Source organism: Curcuma longa, chromosome 7 (genome assembly GCF_044706935.1).
Source record: "Curcuma longa cultivar G26 ecotype Majalengka, Jawa Barat chromosome 7, ITB_CL_G26_1.1, whole genome shotgun sequence".
NCBI lineage: Eukaryota > Viridiplantae > Streptophyta > Magnoliopsida > Zingiberales > Zingiberaceae > Curcuma > Curcuma longa.
In genome coordinates this window covers 6,946,179-6,960,479 of record NC_133867.1, presented here as the reverse complement: position 1 = coordinate 6,960,479, position 14,301 = coordinate 6,946,179, and the positions used below count along the sequence as shown (strand labels likewise).

Here is a 14,301-nt window from a genome sequence, read left to right as displayed (position 1 = left end):
GAAATATCTAATTTGCCGTGCGACACGTGTAAAGTTATGACAGGAGGTGGTTGTGCTGGTCCACCGTTCAACCAAACGGCTCAATAAGAGCGAGAGAGAGAGAGAGAGAGAGAGAGAGAGAGAAACCAAAGGCAGTTTATGGCAGCCCACGGGAAAGCGGAGAAGCTCCGTGGCCATGGCGCCCATGGTTTTCCCCTTCCTTTCCATGAAAATGGTACGCCTCCCTCATCCCTTTATTCTCCTTATAAGCCCAAGAATCCCCTCCCCATCGCCTTCATCCAACAGGAATCACCCAGAATCGCCACTCTCCCAAATTAGGGATCCGGAGCATAAATTTCTTTCCTTTTCGGGGCAGAAAGGACAAAGTTTGATCATCAGCACTGTGGCGATTGGACATCGGCCACTGTTCTCCTTCCGTCCTTTTTTTTTTTTATTCCCTTCTAAAAAATCAGATTTTTTCGCGTTCTTCAATCTTGGAGGTTCAGCATTCGGATCGTCGCTTAAAGGTTTGGTTTTTATCGTCCCTTGAGTGGTTTTTCTCCGATCAAGGACTTGCCCTTTGTTTTGGATGAGGGTGGGCGGCAACTTGGTTGCCGACGACCGCGACGGGAGGGTAGAATCGGCCCCCGAGAAGAGCAAGGGTCCTGCCAGGAAGAGCAAGCGGCGGCAGAAGAAGGCGGCCAGAGCCGTGCAGAGGCTGTTTGAGACTTGCAAGCAAGTTTTCGCGGAGGGCGGAGTCATTCCGTCGCCGGAGAATGTCGATCGCCTTCGATCTTTACTTGGTACTTATCCAGCCCAATGCACTTGTCGTACATTTGTATTAGTTTAATATAGAACAAGTACGGTGATCTATCATATCTATATCTTAAGAGTGTGTCTCTTCTCCTGAATGATTTGTGATTTTGGATGGATTAACTTCACTGTAATTTGACATGGCATTAGATTCCTTTGAGGGAGAGGGAGGTCAAAGAAGACTTGATTAACAATGATAAACTCGGATCCATATAATCCACCCCACTTAGTGGGATAAAAGTTTGGTTGTTGTTATATTAGATACCTTTGAGTCATTATGAGCATGAGGGTAAAGATGGGGTGTTCCCATCTATTAGTCTTATATGAACAAGTACAAATGATTCAGGTGTTCGGACTTTGTATGACTAATCCTAGAGGTAGATGGTATTTCCCCTTGGTTTGCCTATCAGGTGAATTCGGAGTACAACTTGTATATACTCAGAAGCCAACCTCTAGGATATTCGCCCCATTTGTGATTCCTCTAAATATTTAACTACTGTACCACACCTGTAGGAGCACAAATGATCTATTTTGTTTATATATTAAGAGGGTATACTCCTAAATTACTAGTCATTTTGAGATGGGGGATGAATGAGCTCCATCCAAATTAACAATGTGTTTACTTAGATAAGTTAAATTAGAGCTGTTAACTACATCTTAATGTCTATTATTATTATTGGTTTATTGCTAATCATCAAGTTAATATTGGTCTATATGGAGTATAAAGCTTCCCTCATAACATCTTAAACTAGATATTTGGTTGTGCCTATGTTCTTCATCTGATATCCTACTGAAGCTTACCATGGTTCTCAGATACTTTGCCTTAAGTTTTCTACATCATCTTGCTGTCATATCGTAATGTTTCTGCCAGATTAGCATCAAGCCTTATGTGGAAGCTTCACTCGCATGTTTTAACTGAAGTTTTCTTCTCAGATTGAATTTAGAGGACTTGAGTAATCGCACTCATTTAGTTTGCAAAATTTTATGGTCACATGGATTCAGAATTAGGCACAAATATTTATCTGTTTACTTTGCATGAGGTCCTTTGCTGACTTTCCTGATTATGCTTTGTGCATTTTGTCTATCTATATGATATGGTTGTTGTATTGTCGTATTCGTATAGATACTCTGAAGCCTGATGATGTTGGCCTAAGTCCAAACTCGCCATATTTTCAGAACTGTGGGATTGATGGGCCTCCTCCTGTGACATATTTGCACCTCTACGACTGTCTTAATTTTTCAGTACCGACTGCTCCTTAGTTTTCGTTACTAATTGTATTAGCATTTCTCATTGATTCAATACTGCTTTTTGCAGATTGGTATCTTTTGTCTACCACAAGCAGCTGCAATTCCACTTCACAATCACCCAAGCATGACTGTTTTTAGTAAAATCCTTCTCGGGTCGATGCACATTAAATCGTATGACTGGGTTAATGATCCTCAGAGCTCGAACGTGAAAATCAAATCCTCTAGTGGTGTGTGAGCTATTGGATTACTTTAGTTTGAACAAAATACCAAGGAAGAATGTCCTTTCTAAATTAGTGGTTTTTTGCATTTCTACAGGTGCATGTCTAGCCAAGGTGAACACTGATGCTGTATTTACAGCACCTCGTCGGACATCTGTTTTATACCCTACCACTGGGGGTAACTTGCATTGTTTTACTGCAGTAACCTCTTGTGCAGTGTTAGATGTCCTTGGACCACCATACAATGATGACGAAGGTCGCATTTGTACGTACTACAAGGAATACGCATTCTTGAGTTTCCCGGGTATGTTTCTATTGACTTGCAATCTAGTAAAATGTATGAACAATTACATGAGTTAAGAGTCTAAAAGATTAATACCTTATTGCATAATAAGGAGTACACATTTGATGAATATGTGGATATCACAATTTTGATTATTTCTTTTGAAAACAATTATAATAGAAAAATGCAACAAAACGGTATCAACTATTGATCTCCCATCTTGAGATTGGATTACTGATTCATATCTGTTTCAGTGTAGCAAATTTTACATGAGCGTGTTTAATGATACGATGCATTGTTTCAGGCGATGCGACTCTGGCATCAGGCGACAATGAGGAGCACGCATGGCTCGAAGAGAGGGGGAGCGAGCCAGATGATCTTGTTGTGCGCAGTGCAGAGTATAGAGGCCCGAGGATTTTAGAGTCGAAATAAGAAGCTTCAAGAAAAGGTCATGGGCTTAAATTCCTTCAGCTACCTAATATATTGGTTTTGGTCGTAGTGGCTTACCGTGGAGAACAATCTTAGGTATTAAAGCTCATGGAATTTAAATACAATGCCTTTCTGATTTTCGCAACGCCTGAAACTGAGTTTGTCAAGGATTTTTTGTTTTGTTTTTGTAGCCTTTCTGAAAGATCTTAATTTTCTGAAATCACCATTTGTTATCATGCAATTGTTCTTGTTTCTCCGCATTGTTTCGTTTTTTGGGGTGCTATTTCGCATGAGTTTTGTAGTATCGTTTTGTATCATCCACTCGATGATGATCATTTGGGATTCTCTTCGGTGTATCAATCATAACAAGTTTCCATTTTGCTGATGTTAAGTCTTGGTGTTTTATGTATATGGTTGGATTGGTTAGTATGTCGAACACATAGCTATTTAACTGCAACGAAAAGTTATCGACTATTTTGGTCGTGTGGTTTCGAAAATAGTATGTTCATTGTTGGAGAAGTATTGTATTCTTTCACGGGAATTGAGTGAACTGCCTGAAGGTATATACTCACCCTTGGGAACCATGGTGCTAAGGCATAAGTCGTAGTCGCGAAATACCGTCTTATCTAGCATTGCCATTTGATACGACGACTTGATAGTTGTTTGGATGATGAAATATTAATCGCGATAAAACTTATACAGAGTGTTATTGATGATGATGCACTAGAGAATTCGACAGAGAGAAAATGGATGAACATTTTGAGTAGACATTGGAGGAAAACAAAAGCACAAGGAGGATCATCAAAGGTTAGTGATCTTGAAACGCTTCTTGAAAGGGAGGATGCAACTCTCCTCTCTTTTCATCTCCTTGAGCACTTTGCAAGGTTTACTCCTCGGGTTCTTTCCGCTACCGATAGCCACTGCTGCCGCGACTTCCATAGCGTGCTTTGCCTTCCTTTGTCTTATTCCGCATGCGTTACAAAGAGACTGCACCATGAAAACAAACACATATGCGTTAAGCCATAGTTTGAACGGTTAGCACAGGTGAAACATCTCATTATACAAAATTTGGTTGAAGAAGCTTCTCTAAACCTCTATAAAACTCTCAAACACTCCACAAGACCTACACAAGCTCCGCGAGTGTTTTCTTCGATTACTTTGTTTTCGATAAGTTATGATCATGTATATGGATACCTTAGGCCCCCAAGGGCCACTTCTCCACAAAGGTGTCTTTGTGGTGTTGCAGTTGGAGCACATTCTGATGGCAGCTCCAGAAGAATGCTTGTTGGGATCTCGAGCATTTGTCTTGCCTTTCCCCGATCCTTTCGCGGCCGATGTGATCATCTTTCCCAGCGATCCATGAACACCTTCTCTGCCATGTTCGAAGTGCGACAATTGCCCGATGATTCCACTGGTCTTGCTACTACTGCTGTTGTTGTCACTGGAAGGCAGCACAATTTCACTTGAACCACTCCATAGAGAGAGGCCAAGAGGCTAAGTAAAACAAGGATGAGTGCTTAGTCGACTGAACAACACTAAAATGAACGCATCTCTTTCGAAAAGGCTTACTTCTAGTTGTTGATGGTGTCGATGTTGCGATGACTCGAGAATCCTCGGATATGAAGACACAAAGGCACGGGCCGTAGGAGGGAATCGGTGTAAGCTTCCATCTTCCTCGCCGAGTCGAAGCACCCGAGCCATGTCATGGAGAACAAGGTACCATTTTGGTGTTGAAGATGGGAAGCAATATATAAGAAGAGAACAAGTTATTAGAGGCTTCGTATATATTCGAATAACTTTTTTATTATATTGAACGAACATAAATAAATTTTATTAAATCGATAAACGGAGAAGTAGACAGAAAGATCTGCAGTTGGAAGTGACGCTGGCCGGCACTGAAATTGGATCTGAAACCGTTTGGGTTGCAAGACAAGCCATTAGACGACCACAACGAGCAGCATGCAGAAGAAAATAGCAGGCATAGTTCTGTATGTCTAGTGTTCTAGCCAGTTACCGATCTGTGGGGAAGACAGAGAGGTCGAATGGAGAGTGGAGGAATAATTGCAGACTACAAGAAGGTGGCAGAACGTGCATTGTGTATGTGATTTCATATGAACGTTTTCAAATTAGTTGATGGGACGGATTAATCCGACGGATCCAATTTACTTGTTGGGTAGGTAAGCCGAGCATACTGGGTTGGTTAGGGTGCATCGAGTTCGGTCAGTTTAACATTCTATTTGGACGGGATGAGAGAAGGTTCATTAACGGAAAAGGGAGGAGAAGGAAAGTATTTATGTTTTTCTTGTTTGGAAGGAAAGGAAATTTCATTAATATAACCTGTGTTATCTTGTTGTTTGAGAGAAAAGAAACGAGAATGAAAGTTAAATATATAAAATTATAAAAATATTCTTACTTTTTAAAATGAATCTATATGTGAAAAAAATATGTATAACTCATTAAATCAGTATAAAATTTTTCTTGTCAAAATTATCTTGTGAGACTAACTAAAATTAATATTTATGACTTAAATAAATAAAAATTTTAAAAAAATAATGAGTAGATATACAATAAGCATGCGAAATATAGAATCGGTATATTTTGGTACGATAAAAGATAAATAGATATTTTTATATATATTTCTATAAAAATTTACTAATGTAAAAAAGATCATGAGAAATTTAAAAAATTTAAATTAAATAAATTAAATAAGTTATTTAAAAATTAATATTTTTAAAATAGAGATAAAATTAGAATAAATAATATTTAAAATTATCTTCCTTTTTCTTATACTTCAAATTGAAGTGGAGTTAAAACTTACATTTTTCCTCTTTTCCCCTCACTCCTTTTCAAAAAAATAAAAAATTCAAAGTTCTCGTACTTTTATTTACCCTTCCTTCTCTTTCCCTCATCTCCTTCCAAACAAAACATAAGTAGTAGGATTAAAATGGACTGATCAACTCTTTCCCTCATCTCCTTCCAAACAAAACATAAGTAGTAGGAATATTAAAATAGACTGACCAAGTTAGGTTGATAGAAATGGCCCAAATCTTACAACCAAACAAAGGAATGATTTGGATATGTTCCTTTATCATTTCTTCCACACAGAAGTCTACCATACCAAACACGATACACGCAATGTCGATGTAAATTTCCGAAGAAGAAGGGCTGATCAACACGATCAGCTAAAGCATTCAGAGCGGATACTAAAACCTTATCTGCTAATGAAGGCGCGGATTCAAGAATTAGAGTTGAGATGGATCTGGACATCAAATTTAACAGCCTCCCCATGGGATCCAAAAAAAAATGTGAGTTTATGCATCGATGTGGTACACCTCCTCCAGCGTTATATATCACGGTGGTCGCTTTGGGAATGACAATAGAAGGCGATGTCCATCGGGAACAAGGTGGTGGTGGTGCCCACTGTTCCGACCGGATGCCGTGGATAGTAAATCATCAGTCAACAAAATATCTGACTCACACCAGCTTTCTATTCCGCCGGTGAAAGAACTTGAAAATAGATTGAGCGAAAGTATTAGACTGGTGTCGGTGAGTTCCGACGGACCACTTCGACGTTCAAGTTAGTATCCATAAAAGAAGATGAAGATGTAAAAGAAGAAGACGAGTATAGGTAGTTACTAAAAATTACCGAGAGGGTTGTTCACACCTTACGAAGGGTTTATATATTCACGGAGAATGCATCTCTACGTCGATCCGACAGAGATCATTGGTCGGGGCTTGAAGAGACCGGCTCTGCCGATTACCAACATGAGATCCCGACATGAGACATCTGGGGGACCAAGTATGCTAATCTCGTAACTGTCCTGCGACGCGGTAGTCGCTGATTATTTTTACCTTTTGGCTTCATGCACAGCCCCGAGGGTAAGGAACTAGGTTTGACAATCTCGTAACCGCCCTGACCCCTTCACAGGTACAGCATGTTTGAGGAATCTTAGTAGTTTCTGTGTAAGGCGAAGTGTAATAGCCGAGATGGGGTGCGCGGAGAGACCAAGGGGGCCAAGGGGCCACTTGACTGAGAGATTTGGAGAGGATGAGTAGTTGAGTGGTTGAGTGGTCGAGAAGCCGAGATGCTGAAAGGTCGAGTGGTTGAGAGGTCAGCCGAGTGACCGAGTGATTGAGAGACCAAGGGGTTGAGTGGCCGAGAGACCGAGAAAGGCCAAAAGGCTAAGTCTTAAGGTGAAGGTTTATTCTGTGTTAATTATTGACTCGACACATCAATTTACCCCTTGACTATCCATACCATATAAGACTAATCAAAATCCGCCACATCATCCACTAAGTGCATCCCGTGGCGCTACGGGAACTCTGCCGAGAAGATCCCGAAAGTGTTTGATGAGGTAATCTTCTCCACCTTACCTTGCTCCTTCTCAATCTTCTTAGCCACCATAGCACTGTATTGCATCGTCTTCAACATTCTATCTCTTATTACCATACCATATCTTGGGGGCACCTATTGAGAGCTTATGATTTTGTTCAAGGAGGTTGACGACGAGGTTTGTTCAAATGGAGCTTTCCATTCTATCAATATCAAAATTTGACCCAGATTAATAATCAAATTTAATTTAAGAATTTAAAGATGATGAAATAAATAATTGATAAATTAAAATAACTTGAGATGGGACCTCGGGCTAAAGTCGGAGTCCAATAATACATGACTTCATCTTTGAAAAATATCCTATCTTCGGTCTTTGAAAAATTATCATCGTATCATATCTTGGGGCACCAATTGAGAGCTTATGATTTTGTTCGAGGAGGTTGATGATAAGGTTTGTTCAAATGGAGCTTTCCGTTCTATCAATATCGTGGGGCTCCTTTTTTCGCTATTCATCCAAAAGAACAATTTATTTGTCACAAATAACAAAAAAGATAAGAAAACAACAAGATATATAATTTTGACGATGATTTCCTCCTTAAAATTCTATCATCAACGCCAACAATATCCATTTGGTTCGCGAAATAAAATAAATAAATAAATAAAATAAAATAATTATTTTTATTACTTTTCTTTTTTTCTTTTCTTATATCTTTTTTATGTTGCCATAAAATAACAAGTTAAACCTCTCCTAATATTTATTATTATTATTATAAGAATTCAAACTCTAAACTTTTATTTAGATTCAAAATTGATCAAATTGATAAAATAGTTTGCCTAAATAATTGGTGGCATACCAAAATAAGATTATTATTTTAGAGGATTTGGCATGTGTTTGTGAGAAGGATCTTACCCATCTCAATCTCGATTGTAATGTGACTAGTATTATCAAATGGACCACTTTATGATGGAGTAACTTACTCGATCGATTTGTTCATCGGATGAATTACGGATTAGACGGATCAGTCCATGAATTTATTTAGTTTTGCATTTTAATTTTGAGTTTTGAAGGGAAAAGATTTTAATTCTCAACTCATGAGTTATGAGCTCATTTAAAAAAAATGATAAATCCCAATCAGTCTCATGGACTCAATCCCTGGGAGTGGTCGGTCCGGTCCCACGGAAGTTTCCCACCGACCACCAGGGTAAATTGGGAAGCGCATACAGCGGCCAATCCAGATGCCCAACATCCTTTGATTGCGTATGAATGATATAAATCTCAGTCAGTCTCATGGACTCAATCCCTGGGGGTGGCCGATCCAATCCCATAGAAGTTTCCCATCAACCACCAGGGTAAATCATACGACAGTCAATCCAGATGTTTAACATCCTTTGATTGCATTCTCCATTTAGAAGAAAATTTTTGTAAATACGCCATAGCTAGGGATCGAACCGTGGGTCCCTGGATCACAACTCGGATGTCCTACCGTTGATGAACTCATTTAGGTCTGTCTTTAAATGAATTGATAAAATTTTAATTATAATTATTTAAATTATTTGATAGAAAATAAAATTGACGGATATAAATGCCACCAACCGATCTAGATCTTAACCAAATTAAACGCGGCCATCCTCCTCCACGCTTCATGGAGCCAAAGACCACCGGCAAGACTGCGCGCAGCCCGTCATGGTCGGAGCTGCTGGGCTCCGACCACTGGTCGGGCCTCCTCGATCCCCTCGACATCTCCCTCCGCGGCCTCCTCCTCCAATGCGGCGACCTGTGCCAGGTCACCTACGACTCCTTCAACAGCGACACCCACTCCAAGTACTGCGGCAGCTGCCGGTACGGCAAACGCACCCTCCTCCATGACGTCTTCTTCCCCGGCGAAGCCGACTACGAGGTCTACGACTACCTCTATGCCACCTCCGAAATCTCCGTCCCCAACGACATGTTCCCCGTCCACCTCGCCGGCGACGGCGCCTGGAGCAAGGACTCCAACTGGATGGGCTACGTCGCGGTGTCAACCTCCGCCGGAGGGCGGCGGGTGATCTACGTGGTCTGGCGGGGGACGATCCGGACGCTGGAGTGGCTAGACGTGTTTAAGCCGGAGCCCGTCGAAATCGACACCATTCTCTCTTCTAAACCAGTGGCGACGACGTCGAGTAGCAGGGTGATGAAGGGGTGGTACGTGATCTACACCGCGAGCAACGCCGACTCCCCGTACACCAAGCTGAGCGCGAGGGACCAGCTCACGTTCGCCATTAAAGCGCTGGTGGAGAAGTACAAGGAGGAGAGCCTCAGCATCGTGTGTGTCGGCCACAGCCTCGGCGCCACGCTCGCCGTCCTGAGCGCCTTCGACATCGTGGAGAACGGCCTGTCGAGGACCGGCGCCGGCGGGGCGACGTTCCCGGTGTGCGCTGTGGTGTTCGGGAGCCCGCAGGTGGGGAACAGGGCCTTCAACCAACGCCTGGAGAAGCTGCCCAACCTGCGAGTTCTCCAGGTGAGGAACAAGACCGATCTCATCCCGAAGTACCCGAGCGGGCTGCTGGGCTTCGTTGACACCGCCGGCACGGTGCTGGAGGTGGACTGCCAAAAGTCGCCGTATCTGAAGCAGTCGTCAGAACCCAGGCGACTGGCACAACCTGCAGGGGATCCTACACGTGGTGGCGGGGTGGAACGGGACGGCCGGAGAGTTCGAGCTGAGGGTGAAGCGCAGCGTGGCGCTGGTGAACAAGTCGTCGGAGTTCCTCAAGGACGAGTACCTGGTGCCGGGGTCGTGGTGGGTGGAGAAGAACAAGGGCATGGTGCTGGGCGCCGACGGCGAGTGGTCGCTCACTCCGCCGCCGGAGGGCGGCATCCCCACCCCGCTCGCTTTGAAGCCGACTGGGAAGATTCTGGAGGAGGAAGAGGAGCAGGCCGGCCAGTGATTGCTCAGAGCTGTTCGACCGTTAAATCAACTGTCACGGTTTCTATTCCTCACCAAATAAATAAATAAAATAAAAATATTAAAAATTATGTCTTTTTTACGTCGTTAGCCCCCTAAAATTATGTTATAAACCTTCCTTCCTCCCAAACAATGTGAATATAAATACTTTCTTTTATGTTTAATATAGTCTCGGATGCAGACGTCCCCTCTAGATAAAAGTTAAGAGTTAAGTGAAGGTCAAAACAGTGTTCCATAAGATGAGTCAATATGAATTTAGGAGAAACGATTCTACCAAGGTGAGATAGTTGTCACCTCCAATTCGAACCGTACTTTGGATTCAACATGGGCTCAGTCCTGGATCTCACTTGGGCCTCCAGAGCCATCTCGGTCTTGGCCATCTCGTCTCGATCGTCTTAGTCTCAGTTGTCTCGATCTTGGCCGTCTCGTCTCGGTCATCTTAGTCTTGCATGTCTCAGTCTCGGCCATCTCTGCTCTGTATCCTATCTCAGCACTCTACCTCAGCTCAACTACTTTGTCTCGACCATCTTGATCTCTATCCTGGCCACTCTACCTCAGCTACTCTATCTCGGTCATATCGACCTCGGACTCTGTCTCGGCCATCTCAGCCTCGGGAATTCTCTCGGCTACTTTGTCTAGACCGTTTCGGTCTCGAGTCTCAGGAATCCTCTCGGCTACACCGATCTCAGCCATCTCGGTCTTGACCGTCTCGGCCTCAGTCGTCTTGTCTTGGTCATCTCATCTTTGCCACGCCACCTCAGCTACCTCCGTCCTGTGAACCACTGTCTTATGTGGACCTACTAAGGGGGACGCGAATATTCTCACGAATACGCGACCGTCCAAGAATAACAGGCGGTTACAAAGTTATCAGGCCTAGTCCCTTGGATACTTTTTTTTTTTTGCATATAAAGTTAAAAGGAAATGACTGTCGGATTTGGTCCCCTTGTAGGTTTCTATAATGATGTCATCCTGTCCGACGTAGAGATGTCCTTGAGCGAGGTTATAAAAAGTTTGACACGCAACCTTATTCCAGATTGGACTCTGAAAACTCTTCTAGTATCATCTTCTTTTTTGTCTACATTATGTTCTTTCCGAAGAACTCTAATTTGAGCATCAGAGTGACTTGTTGGAATTTTTCTGCACTAGTCTAATCTTTTTTTGGAGTGTATTTTAGGTTCTCATTGTATTCTTCATCGAGTTCGTCCAAGAGATCGCACATGTCAAATTATTCATTGACTAGTAGTTTGACTATCTGTGGTATTTGGCCGAACAATCTCCTTAGGCTATCAAAAAAAATATATTATATTATTAATCGACTGTTAATTGTGTTTATAATATTATGTAAAAATATGTTATGTTATTAATCGACCGTTAATTACGTTTATAATATTATGTTATGTTTAATATTGTCTCCTTAGCCTGCCAAAAAGTAATTCATATTAAATTCATCGATATTCGAGACACTAACAATGAAAAAATTGATTTTGCCCGCCTCAAGATGTTTAATGTCATTAGCCGCATAACGAGACATTGATAGATAAATCAGATACTGAACATACCCTCAAGTGGGAGGGCATTCTTCTATGATCAATCCTACGATTCAAAGTACTCACACACACTTAAAAAAAAAATGATAATCCCAGTAGCCACATCTCTGGGGGTGGTCGGCCCGGTCCCACGGAAGTTTCCCACTGACCACCAGGATAAATCGGGAAGTGTATACGGTGGCCAAGTCAGATGCCCAGCATCCTTTGATTGCGTTCTCATCCGGATGTCCTACCGTTGCACCATTACCCCGGGGACTACTCGCACACACTTAAGCAACTATAACATGTGGTTTTAATATATAGGGATTTTTTTTTTATAGATGACTCATGTAACCTGCAATCTATTTTGGATTGGATTTGATTGAGGATTTTCAAATCCATCTAAATGATACATTTTTAATGGGCCAGCCCATCTCATCGTGGGGTGATTCGTCTGATAGCTCTAGATAAAAATAAGCCATAGTAATATACGATTTTCACTCGATAATCCTATCTAAGAACATGTCTCTTCGACAAACGTTTGTACTCTAGGACTATGCCACCAATATGTCTATAAAAGATAAACTCCACAACAATAAATGAATCTTCTTCTATAGTAAATCTTCATCTTTGCCTTCTCTGTAAGTTCTTTTCCTTATCATCATCAAATTTGATTTAAGGATCGGAAGGACATTACCCAATCCCCTAGTTCGTTAGGAATCTCATAGGCAACATCTAGCAAGAGGATAATTTTGAAGGCACCATTCACATATAAATAATTTATCATTAAAATCTTATTGCATAGTTCATATTTATTATAATTCAGTTAATTAATATTAATCCAGTGTAAAAATAATATTCAATTTGTACTTCATTAGGCTTATACAAAATAAAGTTAGTTAACAATTACATGGTATTAAACTAATTCTATAATATAAAAATAATAATACCTTATACAAAACAACTCATTCAAATATTTTGATTAATACTTAAGAATATCAATTCAAGTTATTATTTTGAATAATTATTTTAAAGTTTTATTTGAATTAATACACTATTAAAAAAACAATTTCTTTTTTTTGTAATTTAAAATTATGTATATATATTCGGATAATTATCAAGAAATGGTCATCAACGCTAGTACCTGGCTTCGGGCCTTTGCGCTATATATACCTCCCTCGCGTTAGCTTCCGTTTAGGGTTTCAGGGCGTTGATGGCCGTCTGCACATCTCGAAACCTCCTCCTCCTCCGCAGATCTACTGATTCAGGATGATCTTTTCGGACGGTAAGATCTTTCAACCACGGCTGGTTTTTGTTATCTGATGCAGATCTAGTTAATGGTGAGTCTTTTGGCCCCGCCCCTTGCCGTTGAACTGTCCTTGGTCGTTTGTTGGCTCTGTATCTACGAATTAGGGGCGATTTTTTTTTGTAGATCTTGGTTGCGAGGTACTTGTAAGTTGCTCTTCGGATTTGGATCTGGATCTTTCATTTGATTCGTTGCATCAATGGGGGGAGGTTCGGCTGGTTTTTTATTTTCTGATGCAGATCTAGTTAATGGTGAGTCTTTTGGCCCCGCCCCTCGCCGTTGAACTGTCCTCGGTCGCTTGATGGCTTTGTATCTGCGAATTGGGGGCGATTTTTTTTTGTAGATCTTGGTTGCGAGGTACTTGTAAGTTGCTCTTCGGATTTGGATCTTTCATTTGATTCGTTGATTTCTAGCACTCATATAGTTGTGTATGTCTATACCGAAGATCAAGCACATCAATGGGGGGAGGTACGAGATCGATCGGCTCTTCGGATTTGGATCTTTCTCTAATCGCGGCTGGTTTTTATTTTCTGATGCAGATCTATTAATGGTGAGTCTTTTTGCCCCGCCCCTCCACGTTGAACTGTCCTTGAATTGGAGGCGATTTTTTTTTTTTTTTTTTAGATCTTGGTTGCGAGGTACTTGTAAGTTGCTTTTCGGATTTGGATTTTCATTTGATTCGTTGATTTCTAGCACTCATTTGGTTGTGTATGTCTATACCGAAGATCAAGCACATCAATGGGGGGAGGTGCGAAATCGATCGGGTCTTCGGAGCAGGATTTCGACTTGCATGGGAAACATGAGGTCGCTGCCAGAACGATTACGATATTGCTCGGAAGTTGGAGGATTCATCGAAGTGATTACTACCTCTTGGTGGTTGGAACAAGCTAGAGTTGGATTCTTTGAATGATTTGTAAGTAGTACGCAGGTGAATTTCGTACTCTGGCCTTTGCCATGTTGGGTGCGCTCGCATGGCAGGTCACCAATGCCCAATAAAAGTTTATAATTTTTGTGCTGGTGGGGAGATCGCACGGGGCATTTACTTTTATCCCCTGCTTCTCCTTCGCTCTCTGTGTCTTTTGTTTCCGCTTCTTCCATCTTCTAGCTCGTCCTTTTGCTACATGCTCCATGCCGTCCCTGTCTGCCAGATATTCCAAAGGTACAAATTCTAAATTTTAGCTTCTCACAGTTTCTAGCATTTTTGTCAATTTTACTTTGTTCGAC

General features: G+C 41.6%; 2 protein-coding genes across 2 annotated transcripts; both read left to right on the top strand.

The window, feature by feature from the left end:
* Nucleotides 1-126: 126 nt before the first annotated feature.
* On the top strand, nt 127-3,186 carry LOC141832430 (plant cysteine oxidase 2-like). Its single transcript, XM_074719934.1, has 6 exons — nt 127-214; nt 286-782; nt 1,916-2,034; nt 2,108-2,267; nt 2,356-2,562; nt 2,846-3,186. Exons 2-6 carry the CDS (start codon nt 569-571, stop codon nt 2,971-2,973), a joined length of 828 nt encoding a protein of 275 aa, XP_074576035.1. The 5' UTR covers nt 127-214; nt 286-568; the 3' UTR covers nt 2,974-3,186.
* Nucleotides 3,187-8,928: 5,742 nt separating this feature from the next.
* Nucleotides 8,929-10,311, top strand: LOC141832163 (phospholipase A1-II 5-like). The gene is given in 2 exon segments (XM_074719651.1): nt 8,929-9,930; nt 9,932-10,311. Coding segments are annotated over 2 exon segments (1,281 nt in total). The 5' UTR covers nt 8,929-8,946; the 3' UTR covers nt 10,229-10,311.
* The last annotated feature ends 3,990 nt before the right edge of the window (nt 10,312-14,301 follow it).